Source organism: Silurus aristotelis (genome assembly GCF_946808225.1).
Source record: "Silurus aristotelis genome assembly, chromosome: 4".
NCBI classification, from domain to species: Eukaryota; Metazoa; Chordata; class Actinopteri; order Siluriformes; family Siluridae; genus Silurus; species Silurus aristotelis.
Window position 1 is genome coordinate 25209331 of NC_139577.1, and position 23209 is coordinate 25232539.

The 23209-nt window shown below is 36.5% G+C and overlaps 1 protein-coding gene across 4 annotated transcripts; it reads right to left on the bottom strand.

Annotated features, from left to right (window-relative positions):
* Positions 1-162: 162 nt before the first annotated feature.
* On the bottom strand, positions 163-20112 carry rufy2 (RUN and FYVE domain containing 2). 4 transcript variants are annotated; one of them, XR_014533071.1, is made up of 19 exons: positions 19963-20111; positions 19287-19458; positions 14599-14772; positions 13639-13756; positions 11068-11169; positions 10555-10678; positions 10092-10156; positions 9495-9560; positions 9334-9403; positions 9141-9242; positions 6840-6956; positions 5843-6010; positions 5657-5754; positions 3632-4485; positions 3289-3418; positions 2181-2275; positions 2018-2066; positions 1244-1324; positions 163-1069 (listed from the first exon to the last, which is right to left on the bottom strand). XR_014533071.1 is itself a non-coding variant. In XM_083538508.1 (19 exons), the coding sequence occupies exons 2-19, from the start codon at positions 19360-19362 to the stop codon at positions 926-928; spliced, it is 1899 nt and encodes a 632-aa protein (XP_083394634.1). In that variant the 5' UTR covers positions 19363-19458; positions 19963-20112; the 3' UTR covers positions 163-925. The 4 variants fall into 4 exon arrangements, 2 of the variants coding, with proteins under 2 accessions (XP_083394634.1, XP_083394633.1); XM_083538508.1 differs by having other exon boundaries at positions 3632-3751; positions 19963-20112; XR_014533072.1 differs by lacking the exons at positions 19287-19458; positions 19963-20111 and adding an exon at positions 16811-17433.
* Between the last annotated feature and the right edge of the window lie 3097 nt (positions 20113-23209).

Below are 23209 nucleotides of genomic sequence, written 5' to 3' on the forward strand. Positions count from 1 at the left end.
ATATGTAAAAAGATTTGGGTTAGTAAAATTATTCACCTAATACATGCCATGGGTAAAGTTAGAAATCTTCAAAAATGTTTACAATCATTCTTCAAAACACATATCTTAGGTATCTAATTAAAGTGGAAAATAAATGTAAGAAATGGGAACAAGCACAGCAACTGTAAGTATTTGCTTTAGTGATTAAAGAAATGATTATGGTTTCATACACATTTTAACAACTGTTTCCATAACAGTTTACATTTAAACTCACTAGGATGAACAATAAAACATTCAAGGCAAGAAGCAGTCTGTAGCTGCACTTTATGAAACATCTTGGCATCTGAGCACAGCCTGTAATGTACTATAGTGTGCAATAATACTTTGTTCAGGACATCGTGACTATATTTCATGGATCCGAACTTGAGCAGCATTGAAAACATTAGTGCCTTAAAAAAAACATTACTTTGCCTATTCAAGAGGCATGGTGTGTCTCAGACACAGGCACACAGTCATTTTAATAGAAAATACGCTTAAATAAAATCCCCACCGTATTTCCATAATACAGTTTGTCATTTTTTAACACTATACAAAGTATGTACTGTTCACCCTGCTTTCCTCAGAACAGAGACTGGAATGTCGTTCACCAGTTTGAGTATTAGTACACTTTAGTGCTGCTCAGTTGTAGTGCTGAAAGGCAATTGACTATTTGTGTGGGGAAAAAAAAGTATGTTCTGCATACTTACATCCTTTACTGGGCACTTTCATTTAAACAGCTACCATGCTGTCCACTGGGGAAACCGCTGTGTGAAATGTAAACTTCAAACACTGGGAAACAGCCATTTTGGTCACTTGTGTTACAGCTTGACACACTGCAGAAAATCACGGCACTCTTGAGTTAAAGCTGAAGCTGGCCGCTTGGTCAGCACACATCGTTGTGTATGTCTTATGTGGCATTGGAGGAGCAGCGCTGGAGGAGTAGGGCATGGCACGTATCACACACTCGCACAGGCTTCGGGGAAGCAGGGAGGGGTAACTCGTTATCTGAGCAAGCGTTGCAGAAGATTTCGCCGCAGTTCCTACAATGATGCTGTGAAGAAAGCACAGCGATGAGGAGAATGATGCAAACGGAAGGGAGGCTTTTCACCGGAGTTGCATTTAGCTTAGTTGCAAAAAAGCATTTCTAAAAATGTTTGCAAATTTCTTCACGGTTTTTGAATCTAAAGAGAATGGTAAACAAGAGAGCTTGAGTTTTGTGACTGACCTTCCTCCTTGATATGGAGAACTCTTTCTCACAAAGTTTGCAGTGTGTGGCATCTTTGTCCTTAAGCCATACCTGCCCGCCCTGAAATTATAAAAAGATATGAAGAAAAAGAAAAAATTACATATAACAACAGCTTTATTCATTTACCATTTATTTTCCTAAAAAATAAAATTTCCATTTCATTACCGCTACGTTAGTAATGAATCAATTTTTGTTTTCTCATATCAGAGCTATGTGCTAAATTAGCCAAGTTATAAATGCTAAAAAAAAAAGGTAATAATTTTCTGCATGGCAAAATCATAACAATTGTATATTACTGATAGCAAATAGAAGTTAAGAACCAATGGGAAAGTAAACTATATATACACACAATTTTGTGTCTACTGACACTTATGTTCATATGTATTTGGTTCAAGCAGGTGAAAAATGTCATTAACAGCGGATGGTGTAAAGACGATGCTTCTCAATACTTCATACACTCATTGGTGTGCGTGTGTATATACATTATATATACACATATATACATACACTTCCATGACTTGCATATGAAGCATAATTATACTAGTATATATTTAAAATACTGATCTCAAAAGAGTATCACAGTCTGCATAATATCAAACCATAGAATTAATCGAATATGACAGTAGAAAATATTTCAAACATGCTCCTCAGTACATATTCTCAGGATCAGTGCAGCAGTAGGTCAGTTTTATCCTGCACGTTCAACTACAATTCATACTGAATTAAATCAGAACGGATTAAAATGTTTATTACCTGAAGGGCTTTATTGGCTTCCTTTATGTCCTCAATTTTCATTTTTGACCTGATACAAAAACACGATCACATTAATATGGATCACTGTGATCGTCTCTTGTGAATGCAACTAAGCTGCAGTTTAAACAATAAATCTAATTGTTAAAAATATTATAAAACGCACTCGCTAAGTTTGCAACCTAGCTCTTCCAGTGCCTTTTCTTGCTCCACACAAATCCCCTTGAGCTGTGTGTTCTCATCCTGCAATCTGTGAAACTCCTAAAACAGCACAATTTGCAATACATTATACACCAATTGTCCAACATAGAAACATTCTCCATAAAGTATTAGTTACTGTTTATATGAGTGCATACTACAGACATGTGTTAAAAAAAAAAAACAACGTTTGTGTTATAACTGGGCATTTGTGTCCTGATGCAGTATGGTCCCTTGACGATGACTCCACCCATATCTTCAGATCAAGAATGATCACTGAGTAATTTATTGAGGATGAAAATTATATTTTCTTCCTTGTGGGAATACTAATAACCAGATGTGTTCATCCTTCCAATACAGCTCCAGATATTGATCTGTCTTTGTCCTTGTCACTGTCATTTTTCTTTAGTTGATTTTTAGTGACTCTTTCATCAAAGTGGACAATGGACCCAAACCAAGCCAGCAGAATCATCTGTACTTATGTGCAACCACTTATTTGATCAATATTTGCTGTCCGTGGTGCATGTGTGTGTTTGTATGTGTAATGGCAAAGCCAAACTTTAAAATGAATACAGACGCTTCCCACCTTATGAACGAGTTACGTTCTGAACGACTTTGGTACGAAATTGGTACCATGAATTTGTTCTTAAGTTTTTACTGTGTTTGTTATTGACTACGCATAGCTCATAATGATGCAAGAGCTATAAATACCATAAAAAAAAAAACAATAAAATATGCTAAAACAAATCGAAATACTGTATATACAATATTTTGTAATAAGTAATAAAAAATTATAAATAATAAAAAAGAAATTCACTTAAAAAAATTCATTCGCCCTAGTCCAGAGCGCATCATGTAGACTCATTACAGTCGACAACTAGCTAGTGGAGGCTCTCCTCCGTTTAAAATCTTTTCGACTTCGAACTTTGAGGACAGGTTTGTTCGTATCCGTGAAAGTTTGTAAAGTGAATGTTCGTAAAGTGGGGAGCGCTTGTATATCCTTTCACTTGCTGTAAACTTACTGTTTCCTGCATTTCTATTTATGCTGGCATTATACAGTTAGCATGTGCTTTTACCTTCTTGAGCACAATAATATTCTGTGCTTCAGTCCTAAGTAGACTGACGGTCTCTTGTTCTTTTTCCAGGTCGTTTTGCAGAGTTTGCCTCCACTCCCTCTCGATTTTTAAGTCTGTTTCCAGCTGCATCCTACAGAAAACAGAAGCATTGCAAATTAAACAGCTCATAAAAAAAAAAAAAAAACCACACGGACAGTAAGAGATTTACTGCTAAACATATAAAATACTAGAAGCCATCTCGTCTGACAGCTTTCATCTGAATGTCAGATCAATAGGTTTTCACTGTCTAATTAGAACTACACACACTGCACAGACTAAGTGAAAATTATAAACAACAACTTACATCTGCTTCTCTCTTTGAGCAATCTGCTTTTGGAGGCTGTCTGCTTTGTTGGCAAAGTCCTGCTTGAATCGGCGTACTCCTTCCTCTGTGCTGAGTCGCTCCTTCTCCGCTTCCTGCAATCTGGTGTAATTCAAACCAACTGGGTAAAACTGAGGCTCCAATCACAAGGGTAAAGGGGATGGGAATGGGATGAAACAAATAAGGAAAAAAAAAGGGACTAAAACTCAACAGGCAGGTTACCTCATGATAGACTTCCAACGAATATGTCAAAAGTCAGAAGAAAAAAAGAAATAAATAAGGTGAACTGAAATCTGAAGAGAGGTATAATTAAAATCTAAGCGCATCAGGTTTGTTTTACACGCTCTGAAGCGGATGGATTTGCTGTGAGCAGAGACTTCAGTATGGAAAAGTAAAATTAGCATGCGGAAAATATATCAATAATCAAATAATTCACAAAGTAAATCTTTAGGATTATATTAAAATTTATTGATGATCTGGATAAAAGACAAGATTAATCATAGTTTTGCCTTAAAATGGTACATTAGTACACGTGCCATGTTACAGTGCCATGAGAAAGAACTTGTGTGAGATAATTAATTAATAATAATAAAAACAATATCCAATAAAGAAAACCTAATAAAATGCCGCTAGAGGGAAGTAAAACCTGTTACTTTCACAATATTTATACTGCCAAACATTTTGGTTAACAGGGGGAGGGAAAAAAAACAACTAAAAAGTAAATGTATTAGAAAGAAATATCTTTAACGAGTTTGTACTGATGTTCTGTATCTGTACTGGCACATTTTACGAATGACATGGCGAGAGTTCGCGTCTGGCTGAGCAGATCTTTATCACTAGGTTGATTAAAGTGTGAAGAGGTGTTTTTAAACCATTATAATAAGGAGAGGGGGGAACAAATGGCATAAAATGACAGTGGTAAAATAGGGTAATGGATGAGGAGAAAGAAAAGAAAAGGGAAGAACACAAAGGGAAAGAGGATGTAAACATCAGTGAATTTCCGTGTCATTCAAAGCTTTGAAAAGTCGTTTAAGCAATGCATTCTTTAAATAAGCACAACCAAGTTGGTGGTAAATCAATGAAGAAGAAAAAAGGGAAAGATGATGTGTGTGTGTGTGTGTGGACAGAGATATCTCTGCTCTGACAGCATCACGCCACACAACCAAGTAACACAAAAAAAAAACCCCACTAATGTATGAGAGGCCACATGGAAGAAATAACGTCTAATATAGCACTAATATAAAAACACAACATGCAGAAGCAGTGTGGCAGATAAGAAATCCTGGAGCCTCTATAATCAGTTAGACTTACTGCTAATGCTGGCCTTAGTCAACATAAGCCTAACACACAGACACACATCTATGTGTCACAGGTGTTTTTTTTGTTTGTTTGGGTTTTTTCCCCAAATAAATTTTTTTACATAATACAATTTAACAGAATAAATGTATTACAATAGACTTTGGAAAATGCAGATATTCAAAAAAGCACCATCTGCAACTGTCCTTTTAAATTAAGTATATTTAAACAAAAAAAAAAAAATACTTCAATAAAGAATATTTGTGAAAGAATTCCCAATGATAAGGTATGTTATACCAAACATTATATTTTACACGATCCTGTGCCAACTCTATATCTCTGAAGCGATATTGCTTTGTTTGCTGAGTGCAGTGATTAGCGAAGTGCTGCTTGTTTAACTTGACAGCGGTATTGTGTCTATGTGAACATAGTTTTGGAAATACAGCAGGCTGCAGGATGTGTTAAAAACAGGAAAGAAGCCTGTATTTTTTACTTCTTGTCGTTTTAAAATGTTTTATATTTTATTAAAATGTACATGTCTGCATAGACATTTAAATCTCCAAATTAACTGAATTATTTGTGAAAATCACCCAGCACTAATTAATAATAATTGTGTTCTACTACTCAAACAAACCTGGCAGCATCAATGGATTATGGCTTTGCATTATGCCAGACAAAACATTTTCCAGTAAATTATTAGACGTCACTCACCTTTGCTCTAGCTGTTTCATCGTAGCCGTTATCTGATTGGTCTTCTCCTCCAGGCGTGCGATCATGTCATTCTTCTGCTTCATGCCATCGTCAGATGTCTGGTGACAATTACAGCAAAGGTGTATTTTTTACTGTGTGCTCTTAGGCTTCCAAGAAGACCCAATATAAATGTTTCTCTTATATTACCTGCATTTTCTGGTACATTTCCACATTGATGGCTTTAACTTCGTCTAGTTGATGCCGAAGTCCGATCAACGTGTCCTGCTTCTCATGGATGTCCTTCTCTAACAGCTTCATGGCCAGTTCCATCTCCTGCTTCATGCTAACCTGCACCACCAGCTCATTCTCCACATCCTGCAAAACAGCGTTATTGGTATATTAAAGCAAAATTAAATATGCAGATTAAAAAGGTTTCAGTCCACACTGAAACATGTTATAGTTCAGGATTTGTGGAATTTTTTCCAGGATGAAGGTAGTCACATGCCACACTGACATTACAGGTTAACGTTACTAGCAACTAAAACATAAGCGATACCGGTTCATTTAGCTCCTAAATACCCACCAATTCTAATAACATTCGATAGAATATTGAGAGTAGAATTAGTGGAAAAACCAAAGGCAAAGTCCCAGAATGCAATGCAGCTATATGATGCTGTTATACTGAGTTACAGCAAAAACACAGAACAGCTAGTTATCCATCTAGGATATGAGAAACACAATGGGGTGACTGTAGATTTAGCATGAACACTGTGAAACCCACTGAATTAAGTGGAATGCACAGATGAGGAGGCACTAATTCGAGACAGACTAAAGGATTAAAGTGCTACTGCACCTCTCACTTTAGAGATAAAAAAGACAAACCTCAACTGGGAACCAGTGTGAGCAGGTCAGAATGACATTGTGGGTAATGTAGGAAAATGTTTACCAAAGAAAAAGCATACCAATATTTTAATGAATGTAGCTTAAACTAAAATAGTCAACTCAGTAAAGATCAGTTGTTAAATATAAATAATTATATGCAAATTGTTCATGGAGCATGTTTCCTCCAAGTGCACAATGTAAAACTGAAAGTCAAAGCTCATATGTAAAGCATTAGAGAATACATGGTTGACCAAGCACCAAAAACTTTCAAATGTGTTAAAACATACTAAAATAAAACATTGAAAGTCATTTAAAGAGAGACCTGTCGGAGCTGACACTCCTCCTTAAGCTGCCTCCGTGCCTCGTTGTACATTTCGTCCAGGCCCTGCCTGGACTGTTTATAGGTGTCCAGCTCACAGTTTACGTCCCCCTGTGTCACCTGTGCACAACAGAGCAACTCTTATAAAGTACACATAAATTCTAAAAATCCATATTCCATAACCTTTTATAAGCTACATATTCAGTTTTTACCCCAATTCTGTACAATTTAGGTTATTTGCCAGTTTTATTTAATTCAAGTCGGTTTTATTTGTATAGTGCTTTTAACAATGGTCATTGTTCCAAAGCAGCTTAACAAAGATGAAGGCGTTAGGAAGTTAACCCTTGTAAGTTTATTCCTAATGAGCAAGCCTGTGGTGACCATGGCAAGTAAAAACTCCCTGAGATGGTATGAGGAAGAATTCTTGAGAGGAACCGGACTCAAAAGGGAACCCATTCTCATCTGGATGGCACAAATGGGGATTTATTATAGTTTTATCATCATTGAGTACTTTTCAGTGGTGGGCCTATAAATATGTTGTACCTGAAATCAGGTGTGTCAGAGAAGTATATGAGGGTGGTGCAGGACAAGACAGTGTGACAGCAGTGACGTGTGCAGTAGGAACAACAGAATGGTTTAAGGTGGAGGTTGGATTGCATCAAGGATCGGCTCTGAGCCCTTGGAGTCTCCATGGACTATGATGTTTGCGGATGATATTGTGATTTGTGGTGAGAATAGGGAGCAGGTGAATAAGAATAAGAGGGAAGGCAGTGGAGTGGTGCGGTTGCAGGGAGAAGAGGTGGATGAGTGAATTTTTGGCCTTCTGGAAAATATGTTCATTTACTGTTTGTTTATGTACTCAATACTTGGTAGGAGCTCCTTTTACTTTAATTACTGCTTCAATATGGCGTGGCATGGAGGTGATCAGTCTGTGGCACTGCTGAGGTGTTATAAAAGCCCAGGTGGCCTTCAGCTCATTTGCATTTTGTGGTCTCTTGTTTCTCATTTTCCTCTTGACAATATTCCATAGTTTCTTCATGGGGTTTAGGCCTGGTGAGTTTGCTGGCCAGTCAAGCAATCCAACACCATGGTCATGGTTTGGTGCTTTTGGCAGTGTGGGCAGGTGCCAAATCCTGCTGGAAAATTAAATCAGCATCTCCATAAAGTTGGTCAGCAGAGGGAAGCATGAAGTGCTCTAAAACATCCTGGTAGACAGCTGTGCTGACCTTGGACTTGATTGAACACAGTGGACCAACACCAGCAAATGACATGACTACCCAAACCACCACTGACTGTGCAAACTTTACACTGGACTTCAAACAACTTGGATTCTGTGCCTCTCCTTTCTTCTGCCAGACTCTGGGACCTGGGATTTCTGATTTCCAAATGAAATGTAAAATTTTCTTTCCTTTTATCTGAAAAGATGACTTTGGCCCACTGAGCAAAGGTCCAGTCCAGTTTTTGTCCTTTGCCCAAATAAGACACCTCTGACGTCTCTGGTTTAGGAGTGGCTTGACACAAGGAATGCTTCAGTTGTAGCCCATGGATACTTTGCAATGCGATGTAGCTCTTAAAGCACTGACTTCAGCTGCAGTCCATTTTTTTACTTCCATTTAACTTTCCATTAATGTGCCTGGATACAGCACTCTGTGAACAGCAGCTTCTTCAGCAATGACCTTTCTGTCTTACCCTCTATGTACAGGGTGTCAATGATCGTCTTCTGTACAACTGTCAAGTCAGCAGTCTTTCCCAATGATTGTGTAGCCTGAACCAAACTGAGACACCATTTAAAGGCTCAGGAAACCTTTGCAGGTGTTTGGATTTAATTAGCTCATTAGAGTGTGACACCACGAGTCTCCAATATTGAACTTTTTCACAATATTAAAATTTTCTTAAGGTACTGAATTTGGAGTTTTCATTAGCTGTAAGCCATAATAATCAAAATTAAAAGAAATAAACACTTGAAATATATCAGTCTGTGTGTGATAAATGTATATAAGTTTCACTTTTTGTATTGAATTACTAAAATAAATCAACTTGAAATTCATGATATTCTAATTTATTGAGATGCACCTGTATAGGAGCCGACGATTTGCTACTGTCCTGCTACTGCTACTTACAGGGAGAAATGTTATTCACAGAGCAAGACTCCACAACCAGTGTTGTTCTTTTAAGCACAATTGATTTGTGGCATCTTTAGAATTTAAACTTTGAATTCATTTTGTATTTGTTTAATGTAAATAAAACTAGAACATTTGTTCTTTTCTGTTTGCAGAAAAACACACAGCACACTTAATGCAGTACCTCAAGGCGCTGGTGAGCCTTCATGATAATTAACGAGTTCTCGTTTCTTAGTTGGTGGTTCTCTTCCTGTAGTTTGATGATGTTGTTTTTCGCTATTGCCAGCTAGAAGAGTAAAACAGAACACCTGTGATCATATCAGGGTTCACAACTGACACTGAGATTTATTCTTTATTGTCACTGTAAACTTCCATACCTCCTCGATGAGTTTCGAATTTGATTTCTCTAGTGAGTCCACACGACCTTGCAGACCTTGAACAGTGGAACTAAGGTAGGAAAATAAGAACTTTATATATTAAGAATGAATGTTTTCATTATTGTCTTGCATCCTAATTTATTTACAAAATAAATGCTTACTTGAGCTGCCTGTTTAATTCTTCAACGTAGTTCTTCTGGTCCAATATTGCGGCAATTTGACCATTTCTATTTTATGAATAATAAAGTACACTATTATTGATCTTTCAATAAAGGAATCTTCTGTGGTTCTTTTCATTGTACAAAATGAAGATGAGAAATGAGCACATACACAAATTATTACAGATGCACAATTATTCACATTTTAAGGTCAAAAAGTTAAAAACTTACTAGCTAGTATCAAGTTCTGATGCATTTGAAGTTCCCATGTATGCATTTCACTGTGTGAGCATACTCAACTTACTTATTTGTGTATGTAGGCTGTGCAATATTCAGTTTTTTTAAATTATTTTTGAATTTATAGCGAATAATTTAAAAAGATACAATCTATTAAAACACATTTTTGAGATGAACAAAAAAAAGAAAAAAAAAAAAAAAGAAAGCCTTGGTTCTAGTTGTAAAATGTAAAATGATATAATAGATTTGCCTTGTCCCCAGATTGGCTGAATAAATCTTTTAGAATAAAACAAAAATAATTGGAAAGATCATTTAATTTTACATTATAATTTACTATAATAACATGTGAAAGTGGCTTTTTACCTTTCTTCACTTCTGTAGTCATCAATATCATTTTTTAAGTACATGGAGAAGTCAATCACCCCAACCTGCAGAATTCAAAATAATATAAATGAATTTATAAAAAAACAAACATATATGTAAAGTATAATATATATTTAAAATAGTATCGAAACTGAGTGACTAAGTTTTCTACAGCAGATGGTGCTAATCTGCTTTAAGATTTTCCATGTAATCCACAGAGGATCCTAACGTTTGAAATCTCCTTAAAGGCACATGCCCCCTCTTTTCAATGCTTCAATGATTTTACCTTTAAATGAAACCCCTTTACCTGATCATGTAGTTAAAAATGTATTAGGCTCAGTAAACATGCTTTTAGGAATCCTAACCAAACAAACCCAACACATCTCAGTGTTATACATAAATTTACATTTATCAGATATCTAATAGTGTGGTCTGCAGGAAACAAATAAAATACATTTCTTACTTGGGTGTCCAGGTCCTCGCCCTTCACACACAGGTTGGCATCGATGACGTTGAGTCCCACCAGGAGACCAACGATGACAGCTCCCTCCTCCTCTAGCATGACTGCTGAGCTTTCATAGAAATCACTAGACAAACACAAAGCAGGTGACACTGACATCACTACATTGAATTGTGCTTTTAAAAAGAAGTGATAACCCACAGGAAACAAAGTATTAAATCCTGTAAAGAAGAAAAATTGGTTTACACCAGAGTACTTAAAATGTCTCAATCGTATATACTTTTCAATCATCAGAGTAAACCAAGAAAACGTAAAATTCACTGTTGTACAATCCTAAACACTTCATTTACTATGCTTTTTGGCATTTACTCAAAAAAAGCTTAATAATTACCAGAGTGTTTTGAACACACACGGTATTGAACACACTATAAAACTTTCCCAGGACTTAGACTAAGTAAGTAAGAAAAAAAAATCTTCATATACATCATGAAGCATATAAAGGTTAAAGAATGTTACCTCAGTATGTCTTTCCTTGTGATAAGTACACGCAGGTAGTCTGCTAATCTCTTTTGCATCAGTGCCAGTCGCAGCCAAGCCCTCGCTCGGCCCAGTGGGGTCCTGACAAATAAACATACACGCCTCATGAGGACAAAAAGCCAACAGTCACTTCATACACTGTGTACTAACAAGGTGAAAAATGTTATTAGTTAAAAGTAATGAGTGACTGGTATATTGGTATATTGTGTTTAGGATTCATACTAACTGAGCAATACAATGACTGTAATTACAACATTCACATCTGTTGCCTTTACGTCCTGTGTTTTGCACTGACACACAGGCAATGGTTTTTCAAGACTTTAGCAGGGCAAAACAGACTTACAGCAACAAGTTTAGGTCGGACATGGCACAAACCACTGCGAAAACTTTCCATACTCCTAACCTAATTATAGTTTAACAATGGCATACATAAAAAAAAATGAGACTGTCATTTAATACGTAAGGAATATAACATATCACATACGTATGTGCTGCCTTAAGGAAATGATCAACATGCCGGAGTATTTCAATGCTATAATGATCATTTTACAATATGAATACATTCTCTTTATTACTCCTACACCACAATTTACCAATTTTTACAGATTGCTTAATTACACTACACACTGAATGTTGTATCTGCTTACAGTTGTTCTTATGTTGTGGAAAATCAATGAAGCGTGTCAGTTCCTGTTAAAACGTACCTTTCACTATGGTCTCTATAAAGAGCCGTTTCCTCTACGACCTTGAAATGTCTTCCTTATGTATCTGAGAAACCACTGCCCTTTCCCATACTGGAACGTGTAGACTTTCCCCATGCAGGATATTTTAAAGGTGCAGTGTTATTACTGACTGTTACATGCCTCCATATTAACACTTATACACATTATTGTAAATCCATCTACGTAGAACGTTTACCAAACAAGTCCCTGTGTACGTCTTTACCCTAGAAATGATAACGTATTTAAACGAGTGCATCAATAATGATTTCGCTTGCAGCAGGAACTACTGTCATAGCCGCAGTTATAGAAAATTATTTTGCACCTTCTGACCAACCCGAAACAGGACTTTAACACTTTCAACACGTTATATTTTCTGACTATGTCACAGTGAATCAACTTGATCATATCTCTAGATTGTGAGTCAGAAATGTACACATGCTAATTTTGATGTAGAAACACAGTAAAATAACCTCAAAAAACGAGTGGTTTAAAAGTGATTGTGTGGCTTTGAAAGTTTCATGTCAGGGAAGCTAAACTGACATTTACACTTCCCCTTTCTATTTCATTTGTCTCTACTGAACAGCAAAAGGACCGCTTTCCACAGATGGGTACAGGATTCAGCTAGCTAATTTGGTCTAAAATAAATGTATAGAGAACAAAAGAGAACAAGACAGAAGCTTTTTAATAAGATGTCGGTAATAATAATAATAATAATAATAAAAAAATAAAACGCATCTAATTCATATTTTGACCATAAGCATATGGGATGCTACATAGTTATATTTTACTCAATATTTTATATATCATTTTCTGAAATGGTACAATATTCTGCAATACAATGGAATTAAAAGACTGGCAGCTCACAATTAATATTTGGGGAAGTTTTGAATAATAAATTAGGAAGAACAATGTTGGAGATCTTGGCCCTCCCTGAAAGAAAAAATATTTAAATTCTTTTATCTTCTCATGGACGTTCTTATTTAATTTAGACTGCTGTTTTTAATATGGTTCACATCCAGAACATAATGCCACATAAAAGCATATATTGTGTGTTTGTCAAACATTAATCAGAATCGTTATCTTGTTGCAGAATTTACAGACAAGATTTGGAGCTAGAAGCAACCAGCATAAAATAGCTTGGTATTTATGATGTCATTAATTTTCATTACATGACCTAATTAAGCACTGGCTATAAAATATCAGTGATGCATCACCGTTTAAACAACATATTTGTTTCAGTGGCTTCCAGGTAACTAATATTAACAGTATACCACATCTGTGCTAACCACAAAACAATTCCAACTATAGCTGCACTTAGCTTGTTGCTGTAGATGTAGCATGATGCAGTAGATGTGGTCTTTAAAGGTCTTCAACTGTACTATGCTTATGAGTCCCATTTCCTGGCGAATGTTGAACTGTTTTGGACTTGACTTTAATTCAATTGCTCATTTTAATATATTATTTACTGGACTTACTTGCAGTGATCATGAGCATGCCTACCATCAGGAAAGAAACAATTATACTTGTGAGAGCAGTTTGCAAGGGGAAGTTTTCAGTCGGTTGAATGACATTTTTAAGTCACTGTATTGAAGTTTTATGTTGTACAATGATTTGGCCCCTTTTAAACGATGCAAATAATAATAAAACTGAATGTAAACATTTGCACATGGGAAAGGGCCAAGAAGACGTTTTCACTGGAGTATAATCATTAACTCAAAAATATAATGCTAAATTAATTTACAGCTGTCATCAAACAAACTATTGACAGTGATTAAAATTTATTTTGCATGGTGGTGATGGCACTGTGAAATCGTGTTTGTGTGCCTACTTGAGGCCGGGTAAGTCTCGAACACTGGCTGCAATCTCCGCTGCCTCTGGGCAGAGCTTCTCCACCATCTCCAGAGGCCCCCACAGCGACTTGTTGTATCCAAGAAACGTCTTCTTCACTAAAGCAGAGACAAACCAGTTTATTGCACATTGCCAAAGTCTTCACAGGAGAAGCACAAGCATGTCACAAGTTTAAAACATCAACGCCATCTCTGTGTATCAGTCCAAACCCTATAATATGTGTTCTTTTTCATTTTTTATAAAAAAAGTGCATTAAATTTTTCCAGTGAAGACAGAATGGGTTCCAATGATCTGATGATGGGTTCCAGGAATCTGACTTCCTAACATGACTTTCCTTCTAAAGCTAAAAATAAAACACACTTTAAACAACATGAGAAAATGTTAGAAAATTAAACAAGAGCAACTCAAATCAACATACAAACCAAACTTTCCACAGTTTTACATTTTCAGGCTCACAATAAATTACTTTTGCTTCTGATCAAAACCTCAAAATCAAATGATGACTAGGAAAAATTAACGAAACAAAAAACGCTGCCACATTTCTAACTCAGTAGGTCAGACTGATGTTTACAACCCCAATTTCATGGCATTATATTGTCATGGCTACTCACAGCATGTAAACAAAATAGCAGTTCTTTATTTCTTAAACAGTTATACTGCATCTACTAATATTTGCTTTAGATTAACATGCCAATGGCAAAATCTATAAGGCTGACTATGCTGATTGCTTTTTTGTGGAGGTAAAATACATCATTCAAATTGCTTTCGGCATCCATTTTTATTTGCAATTTATAACTTGAATACATGGAAGTCCAAAATAACACAAATACAAGTTGTAACTTCTCACTTTCAAGTTGACCACAGCACATAATTGTAAATTCAATGTGGAAAACTGTGCATGCATTATATAAGCTAATAGAGTTCAGTGCTGACTGTTTACCTTTTAGGCCGTGTTTCAGACAGTGCTCCATGACCACAAAGAACTGCTGCAGTGGGGGATAATCGGAGTCCAGCGTACGACCAAAGCTCAGCGCCGACTCAATCAGCCCTTTAATGCTAAGCTTAGCCATGTTGAGCAAGTTGGCCCTCTCCATAGCCATTGGATCCCGAAAGGCTAAAAAACAAAACAAAAGAAAACTGCATTTGGATGTAGTTTAATAATAAACTGTAGTGTGACTGAAAAACATTTACTTCCATTTATTCAAAAACTGTATAAGTAGAAACTAGAACAATGCAAACCTCCATTATGAGGCCAAATCAGCTGATGTAGCTATAAAAGGCTAAATAAATATTTAATCTTTTGGTCACTGTGAGTTCATTTACCTATAAGTGTGCGAGTGAAGCGTGCAGTTTGGCATCTCAGTTATTTTCCTCTGCCCTGCTTTAAAAAATACCTGAAGCTCAAACAAGCATATATTTAATGCCTTCTGCAGTGCACCCTGGTCACTATACAGTCAAGAAAAAACTTTGAATGTCCTTTGTATGACACAAGGACAAAGAAATTGACAAAGATTTTTATACACTTTGATACTCTTTCACTATCAGAAGAATCACAGTTCTTTTGAGTACTCCCATGTTTAAACACTAATATAAAAAAAATATAAAATTTGGATACCAGTGCATGTATTATCTAACAACAATTGTCTGTATAAATGCCTTCTACATCTTTCTGCACTACCAGCACATTCTTCCTTATAATTCTGTGCCAAATCTCCCAGATGTCTTCTTCACATCAGAAGAAAGATGAGGCATTGGCATGTTTTTAAGGGAATTTTTTCTCCTCTTGGTTCTTTTTAAACTCTTTTTTCCATTTTGTATATATTTGAAATCATTCTCATGGCTGGATCAGAAAGTTGTTGCCAGGTTGCGATGTACATGCTATTGCATATTATGGAGGTGTTCAGATGCACAGATGAGGAGGAGACACAACACTCGGTGTGTGTGTGTGTGTGTGTGTGTGTGTGTGTGTGTGTGTGTTCGTTCTAGCAAAATGTAACTTTTACTTATTAAACCTTCTCTACATGACTGCCATTTCTCTGTGAACATACACACACATTTACATTTTAAATGCCACTTATTTGACCAGTTGTAAATGATCTGATTGGATTTATACATTAAAACGAGTCAGCCTTTAAATAATACTAACAAAGGTCTTGTGTTGGATGAAAATTCAGTAACAAAGAAAGAAGTATTCACGCCTAGACAAAAAAAAACATGGGGCAGGTTGTGGTAAAATATCAAGCTAAGCAAAAAATCAAATTAGCAAGAATTAATAATTAGCAAATCGTCCTATATTTTAACAGTCCTGGTTACATTTAAGTGGTGTTATGAAGTCACAGATGGGCTGCATCATGTGCGGCAAATACCCATGACATGAGTTTTTACGTGCGTTATTTTACAACAAACATTTAATCATTATTTAATCTTTTTACTCTCGTTTTTGCTTAAAATAGTTGGCTGCACAGGAAGTCTCAGACATGCATTTATTTCATTCTTCCATCATTTCTGACCATTCATTTGTTTTCCATTAAAAGCTTCCTATTCACTGTTGCTTTTGGCTTTTATGTAAAACACAAAATACACTCAATAATCATGTAATGGTTTAATAATGAGCCGAACATTTAAATCGATTAAATATTTAATTGAGTGGATTCTTTCCAGAGGTCTCAAAAGATTAAGAACAGCTCATGATTAGCAAATCAGGAATCTGCCTTGAACATCTGGTTCAAGGTGTCGTCATGCGGACAGATGTGTCCCAACACACTGATTGGACAGTATTTCAACCACGTGGTATGAAACCTCCTGATTATTCCTCATCCGAAGGCCGGATCCCGGATGCATCCATCAACAAAGCCCAGAGTGTAAAATAAAGCCTTTTACACCTAATCGGTGCATTTACACGCCCAAATATAAACGACTGCTAATTTAGTCTACATTAAAATCCGTGTTTTGAAATAAAGGTTCACGTTCAATATTATATAACACTGGAGCGCATTCAATGAACGCCAGTTGGGTTTATCATCAAATGAGAATCATTATTATTATCATCATCATTATTATTACAGTCTGTGCTGTGGGTCTATCGTGATTTTTTATCGTTTTATGGTCTTACCAAATAATGTTAAAACAAATGACAAATAAAAAGCACGTACCCTTGGCGCTCCATTCCTCTGAAAAAGGGCACACTTTCGGCTCAGCCACTTTGGGCAGGACGTGAATTCCGCTTGAAAGCGTTTCGGAGGCTTTCCGAGCCAGCGCGAATATGGGCGCCTGCCATCTCCCGTCTATCCTACTGCTATTACTGCTGCTAGCACCGGTGCAGCTCGGGCTTTTCTCCGCGCCGCATTTACTCTCCTCCTGCAGCCGAAGAATCCCGAAAACCTGCGATCTGTCTCTACTGGATTCCGCCTCCGCCAAGGTGAGATCGTGTTCAGCAGGTGCGGCCATCACTGCCCCGGGAAACGCGGCTGCTGTCACACGGCCGGGCGGAGCTCCGTCTTCAGCTCCAACGCCGCCGCGAGCATGCTACTAAATACACCGAGAGCTAATCAACCACCGCTTACGGAGGACCAACACGGCCCAAAAAACAACGACGCCTCCTCGCTCATACAAGAGCGACTGCGTGGAGAGAAAGAGCGCAGATTGAACGCGCTACATGGCAGATTTTGTTTACAGCCGAACACACACACACACACACACACACACACACACACACACACACACACACACACCAGCACAGCGAGAAGAGGCGTCCACAGCTCTGCTCAATGACGTCACCCTGAAGAGAATACTGAAGGATCTGCTTCCCTCTGCTGCTGGGATCATAATCATCCTACCAGAGATGTTCAGTTAGAAGATGCAGGTGATGAGGCAGTGCCTCAATTTTTAAATTCCAATAAAAATATATATAAATGTAATGAAATGTGGATATATATATATATATATATATATATATATATATATATATATATATATATATATATATATATATATATTTCCAAATTTCATTGCTGTATTGTCAACACAATGAGTTCTTCCTTGGTTCATCCACATTTTTACATCCACCAAGTGATAATATAAATCAAGCTTATCCTATTCACAGACCGCACCGAAAACTACCCTTGGACTAAAATAGGCAATGTGTGTGTAAAGAATGCAATATTAAATGAGAAAAATAACAATGCTTAATCAACTTACTGAAAATTGTATTATCTTTGGGGTTCATATTTGTATAAATCTGGTTCTGTCTATCCAGTGCCTCATCCACACTTAACCTCACTGCACCATACATACAGAGTGCACCAAGGCAGCATCAATCCTACACAAAATATACATTTTCTACAAATGAACACATGATATTTTCACATGGAAACACTACGACAAAACGTGTTGTGTGTTCACAATTTGGGGTCTTTAGTTTTAATACTAATCTAAAGTCATGACGTGTCAAACCCCTTAAACCGTAAAATGAATCTTGAGCCTTTTAGAATAACGTTTACAATACCATTGTGACTATGGTGCCCTAAAATTGTTGTTTATTTTTTTTACATTTAAACATTAAAAATAACCAAACACACTAGATGCACATTGGTTTTATCCATAGGTCTGAGTCATAAAACCTACTCCATCCAAGTATTAAATTGCAACAATACAAACATTATTTTTTTGTATAATATTAGATTGTAATTTCCAGCACTGTAACAAAAATAGCTACGCTTCACACACCCCACTTTGAGAACCGCTGATGTAGGTAACAAGCATGAGGTTGATGATAAATCATGCAAGCCAAACAGCTAAGCAATTATTCAGTCACAGGGATATTTTTTTGTACAGTACACAATTTATGAAAAAATATAAAAACACATATTCATGCCTGATAAAATATGGAAACAAGGAATAGTACAATACTGAATTAGACAATATAGTTCCCTAAGGTTCTTCATATTGGAATTGGTTTATGATAACAGTAATAAACTTGAAAAGTCAGCACAAATAATAAAGTGACTTATTTACAAATTTTGATTTGTAACATATTATTTTCATAAAGAATTTAATCCCACATTAAATCTCAAGCATTACAATACTAGTATTGTTTGGAGTTGTATGGCACTGTAAATGTGGCTTATAGAGAAACCGAATACTGTAGCTGAAATCTTGTTACTGCTTTCGATAACTGAATTACTTATAAATTAAGGTCTTTTTGTGTGATGCATCCACATTTTGTAAGTGCTGGGTATCTCTTTTTACCTATTCAGCTAAATATAATTTGTCTGTGTTAATGGTTGAATGAATGAGTACATTAACTAGTAAGAAAAATGAGTAATTGTAATTGAGTAGGAGTATTGCATGTTCAACTGTATTAATATAAATGATAGAATTAGACTGCTCTGAAATTCATTGATGAGCAAACTCAACATTAACATTATTAATTGATCTTAGTGCATTCTCAGTTACTGTATTGTGTTAAATAGTGGCAGCAAAAAATACATTATTTTGATTTAATGATAATAGCTTCCTCGTTTGTGCTTATAAGTATGTCACACAGCTGATTATCCAAATTGGAAATTATTATATATATTTTTTTATTAATCGTAAAAACAAAACCAATCCCATTCTACCATGTCTTACCTTGACAGTAGGCAAGGCGCTCAATGCTTTCACTGTGGGTGATGCCCCAACGGTGAAGACTCTGAGGCGAGTACATGACTGCTCCACCTCAGGCCTTCTCCTTTTCTCCACACTTTTTATAATCCTTACTCAGACCTCAGCCTTCGGGATCCAGTCCACTGATTCTAGTGACCTAACACAGACACACGATTCTTGTTAAATCGGTATAGCACAAAAAAGAAGCAAAAAAGCTTTTTCTCAAGCTTTATGATGCAGATTTCTAGTTCGTACTACTTGGACAAGACACAGCAGGTCCAAATAAAGGATTTTGGTTTTCCAAATCGCCGTAGAATAACCGAGCAGAAAATACTGAGCATAATGTACTTGTTATTCTTAACAACTGCTGACTTGGATCTACCAATCAGCAGGACTTACATAGTCAACACCATAGATTCATGCTGCCCTGCCCTAAGTGTCATATGACTCTTGTTTCCTGCATATCCTTCATCATAGAATAGGATTTTTTTGGATTTAAACTGGAATAAAAACAGAGCATTTACATAACACCACATACCTATATCTGGACACATGCATGTTTGCATTTAAACCTGCAAGCAATGCAGATCTTTGCACACATCCACACACACACACACACACACACACACACACACACACACACACACACACACACACTTACCGCTCTCAGGCTGAGCCCTGCTGCATGAAACTGGCCCTGTGTGCACTGACCATGAAATGATAGAGCCTCATTTGCTGCAGTAGCACTGGATGGTGGGGAGATGTCTCCTGCTGGAACGCAGCACAGCACGATAGGGTAAAGCACCAGCATGGCGGGAGGCGGAGCTTCACTCATACTGTAACAGGGGGTGGTCAAGCAGAGGGGGCGGGGTAACCGTGCCGACTTGCCATCCAATCAAACGCAAGCTCTGATAATGCGGAAGTGGAACTGACAAAGTGACGGTGCACTACATTTCGTATTTGTTTAGCTTAGCACAACAAAGCCAAACAAATGTTCGAAGAGGAGGATAGCTGTTAAATTATCTACAGTATAAAGTGTCCACTTTATCTCCTTAAATAAATTCAATTGACGAATTGTAAACCAACACTGATTAAATCTGTCCACTCAAGCCACACACATTTAGAGGCTCAATACAAATTCTCAAGCTCAGATATATTATTATTATTATTATTAGTAGTAGTAGTAGTAGTAGTAGTAGAAGTAAGAGTAGTAGTAGTATTGCTGTTATTATTATTAATAACACGTGTTTTAGCTGTTCATCTGAATAAGCTTATTAAAAAAACTAGTATGCAACATGATGGTAGACTAAAAATGTGAAATAGCTGTACAACAATTGTACATTTTATGGTAGAGACAGACAGCATAAAATTTTTTTTATGTATAGCATGTAGTCTGTTGAAATATTAATTTCGAGGCTAGACAAATAGAACGTTGTCTTCTTAATCCAGAAGATGGCAGTGTTTACAAGAAATCAAACTTTAGTCTTTCTGAGAAAGTGCCATTGTGGTACCAATGCGATAATATATTACTCAAACATTGTGTACACGTTTTACAGACTCAATAATATTTTACAAGTCATGTATTTGATTGATCAATATTTTATCTAGGTTTTCTTGAGGCCCACAGTCTCCTCCTGGCATTCTGAGGGCAAAGGGTGCTTGTTTATGTCCCTTCCTGCATTTTGATTCCAGTGATAACAAATTTTTATACATAATATTTAATATTAAGCAGGATATACACAACAAGCCATAACTTTATGGCCACTTTCCTTTTATTGTGTTGATCCCCCTTTTGCTGCCAAAACTGTCCTCACCTGTTAAGCATTAACATCATTAACGTCTTCAGCAATTTGAGCTACGGATGCTTGTCTGTTAGATTGGACCACACAGGCCAGCCTTCTCTCCTCACATGCATTAATAAAGCTTGGCCACCCCTGACCGTCTCACCGGTTTACCACTGTGCATGTAGGCACACATCTCGAAACATTGTTATATTAAACCCCCAATTCCTTTCAACATGTAGTGTAGGTCATGTAGTGTATCTCTACTCATCATCTTTTAATGTTTTGCTTGGTCACATGGAAGTAAATGCCCTAAAGATTGCAACACAAAGTTCAGACAAAGTTGTAAAAAAAAACTATAAAAATAAAATCCTGTCCTAATCTTTTCAGTGTCTGCATTTGACTAAGGTATTATGCACTATTTCAGGATTCATATAAAAGAAATAGAGGATAAGTTTTTTACTTTCACTGAAAGGGCTTTCACTGAAATTTGTCAGTTTGTGTGTTTTCTCCAAGCTTCATCATAGAACATTCTACACATTCTATCAGTTTAATCAGTTTCACTTGATGTTCAATTCAATGTGTGGTTCTTATCTGACTGAAATAAAAGCCTGCAGATACTGGACTTTTACTGATAAGCTTGAAGACCCCAGTCCTAAACCTTTCCAAATGTTCAGATCTGAATGTTAATAAGGAAGAAAACCATGTGCATAATACTAACAGACACCTAAACATAAATGTATGTTTGTATGTATGTATGTATGTATGAATGTATGTATATATGTTTATGTATCTATCTAACGCTGATGCAATGTTGAACTGTGATCAGAAATCCCTAATAAAAATTAGATGAAGTATTAATGATGCCTGGACTTTTATTAGCAATTTAGATATTAATGTCAAATTTGTGGCTTCTTTCTGTTTTCTCTTGTTACATTCTCATCTACATTTTTTAACATGCTTAGATTTAGCACTAAATGTTTTAATATCCACTTAAAGTCATGTTATAATTTAGAAGGTGCAGAAGAAACAAGGAATCCCAATTATGTTCCTCTATTTCTTTATCTTTTAACATGAAAACACATTTGACTGAGACTGAAGGCTTCACATATTAAATCTAGGGCATTGGACTGATTACACTTGGCCTCTCTGTTCGACTGAATTACTTAAGTAACACTGCTCTTTCATACACAAAAAAATAATAAAATACATTTATTTTTTATTTTTTTTATCACAACTCCTGGAAGAGGTAATAAAATTGATTCCTGATTAAACACTCCTGTTGTAAACGCAGGGGGCAAATTACAAAAAACTTGGAGTCAGTTTTATTTCTGGAGAACGCGCGAGTAAAACATTTCTACTATTCCACAGTATAATTCCCTGCCTGTGGATTTGTCACTGTGAAAGTCAGAGCCAGCACTTTAAATCATGAAAGGTTTTATCATGGAAGGTGTTGGTTTTAAATACAAGCAAAAACTATGTAATAGATAACAGAGACCAACAAGTTCTAGACTGAAAATAGATCTGAAGAGAGGAAGATTTGAAGACTAAAAGAGGTCTGCACATAGCAAATACTAGAAGCATAAACTATTTATTTAAAATCAAATTTATTTTCTAGATTAAATAACAGAATTTCTTAGTTCTTCTTCTTCTTCTTCTTTCGGCTGCTCTCATTAGGGGTCGCCACAGCGGATCATCTGTCTCCATACCACCCTGTCCTCTACATCTGCCTCTTTTACACTGACTACCTGCATGTCTTCCCTCACCACATCCATAAACCTCCTCCTTGGCCTTCCTCTTTTCCTCCTACCTGGTGGCTCCATCCTCAGCATTCTTCTACCAATATAATTCATGTCCCTCCTCTGCACTTGTCCAAACCATCTCAATCTTGCCTCCCTCACCTTGTCACCAAAACATCCTACATGTGCTGTCCCTCTAATAAACTCATTTCTAATCTTGTCCATCCTCGTCACTCCCAACAAAAACCTCAACATCTTCAGCTCTGCTACCTCCAGCTCCACCTCCTGTCTTTTACTCAATGCCACTGTCTCTAATCCATACAACATCGCAGGTCTCACCACAGACCTATAAACTTTTCCTTTCATTTTTGCAGATACCCTACTATCA

Coding starts and splice junctions, on each gene's coding strand:
- rufy2 (XM_083538507.1), bottom strand. CDS start 17,105: ATGGCCGCACCTGCTGAACACGATCTCACCTTGGCGGAGGCGGAATCC. Junction 13,757..14,598: donor TCTGAAACACGGCCTAAAAG/GTAAACAGTCAG, acceptor TCTCTGCTTTAG/TGAAGAAGACGTTTCTTGGA. Junction 3,419..3,631: donor GCTCAAAGAGAGAAGCAGAT/GTAAGTTGTTGT, acceptor TGTTTTCTGTAG/GATGCAGCTGGAAACAGACT.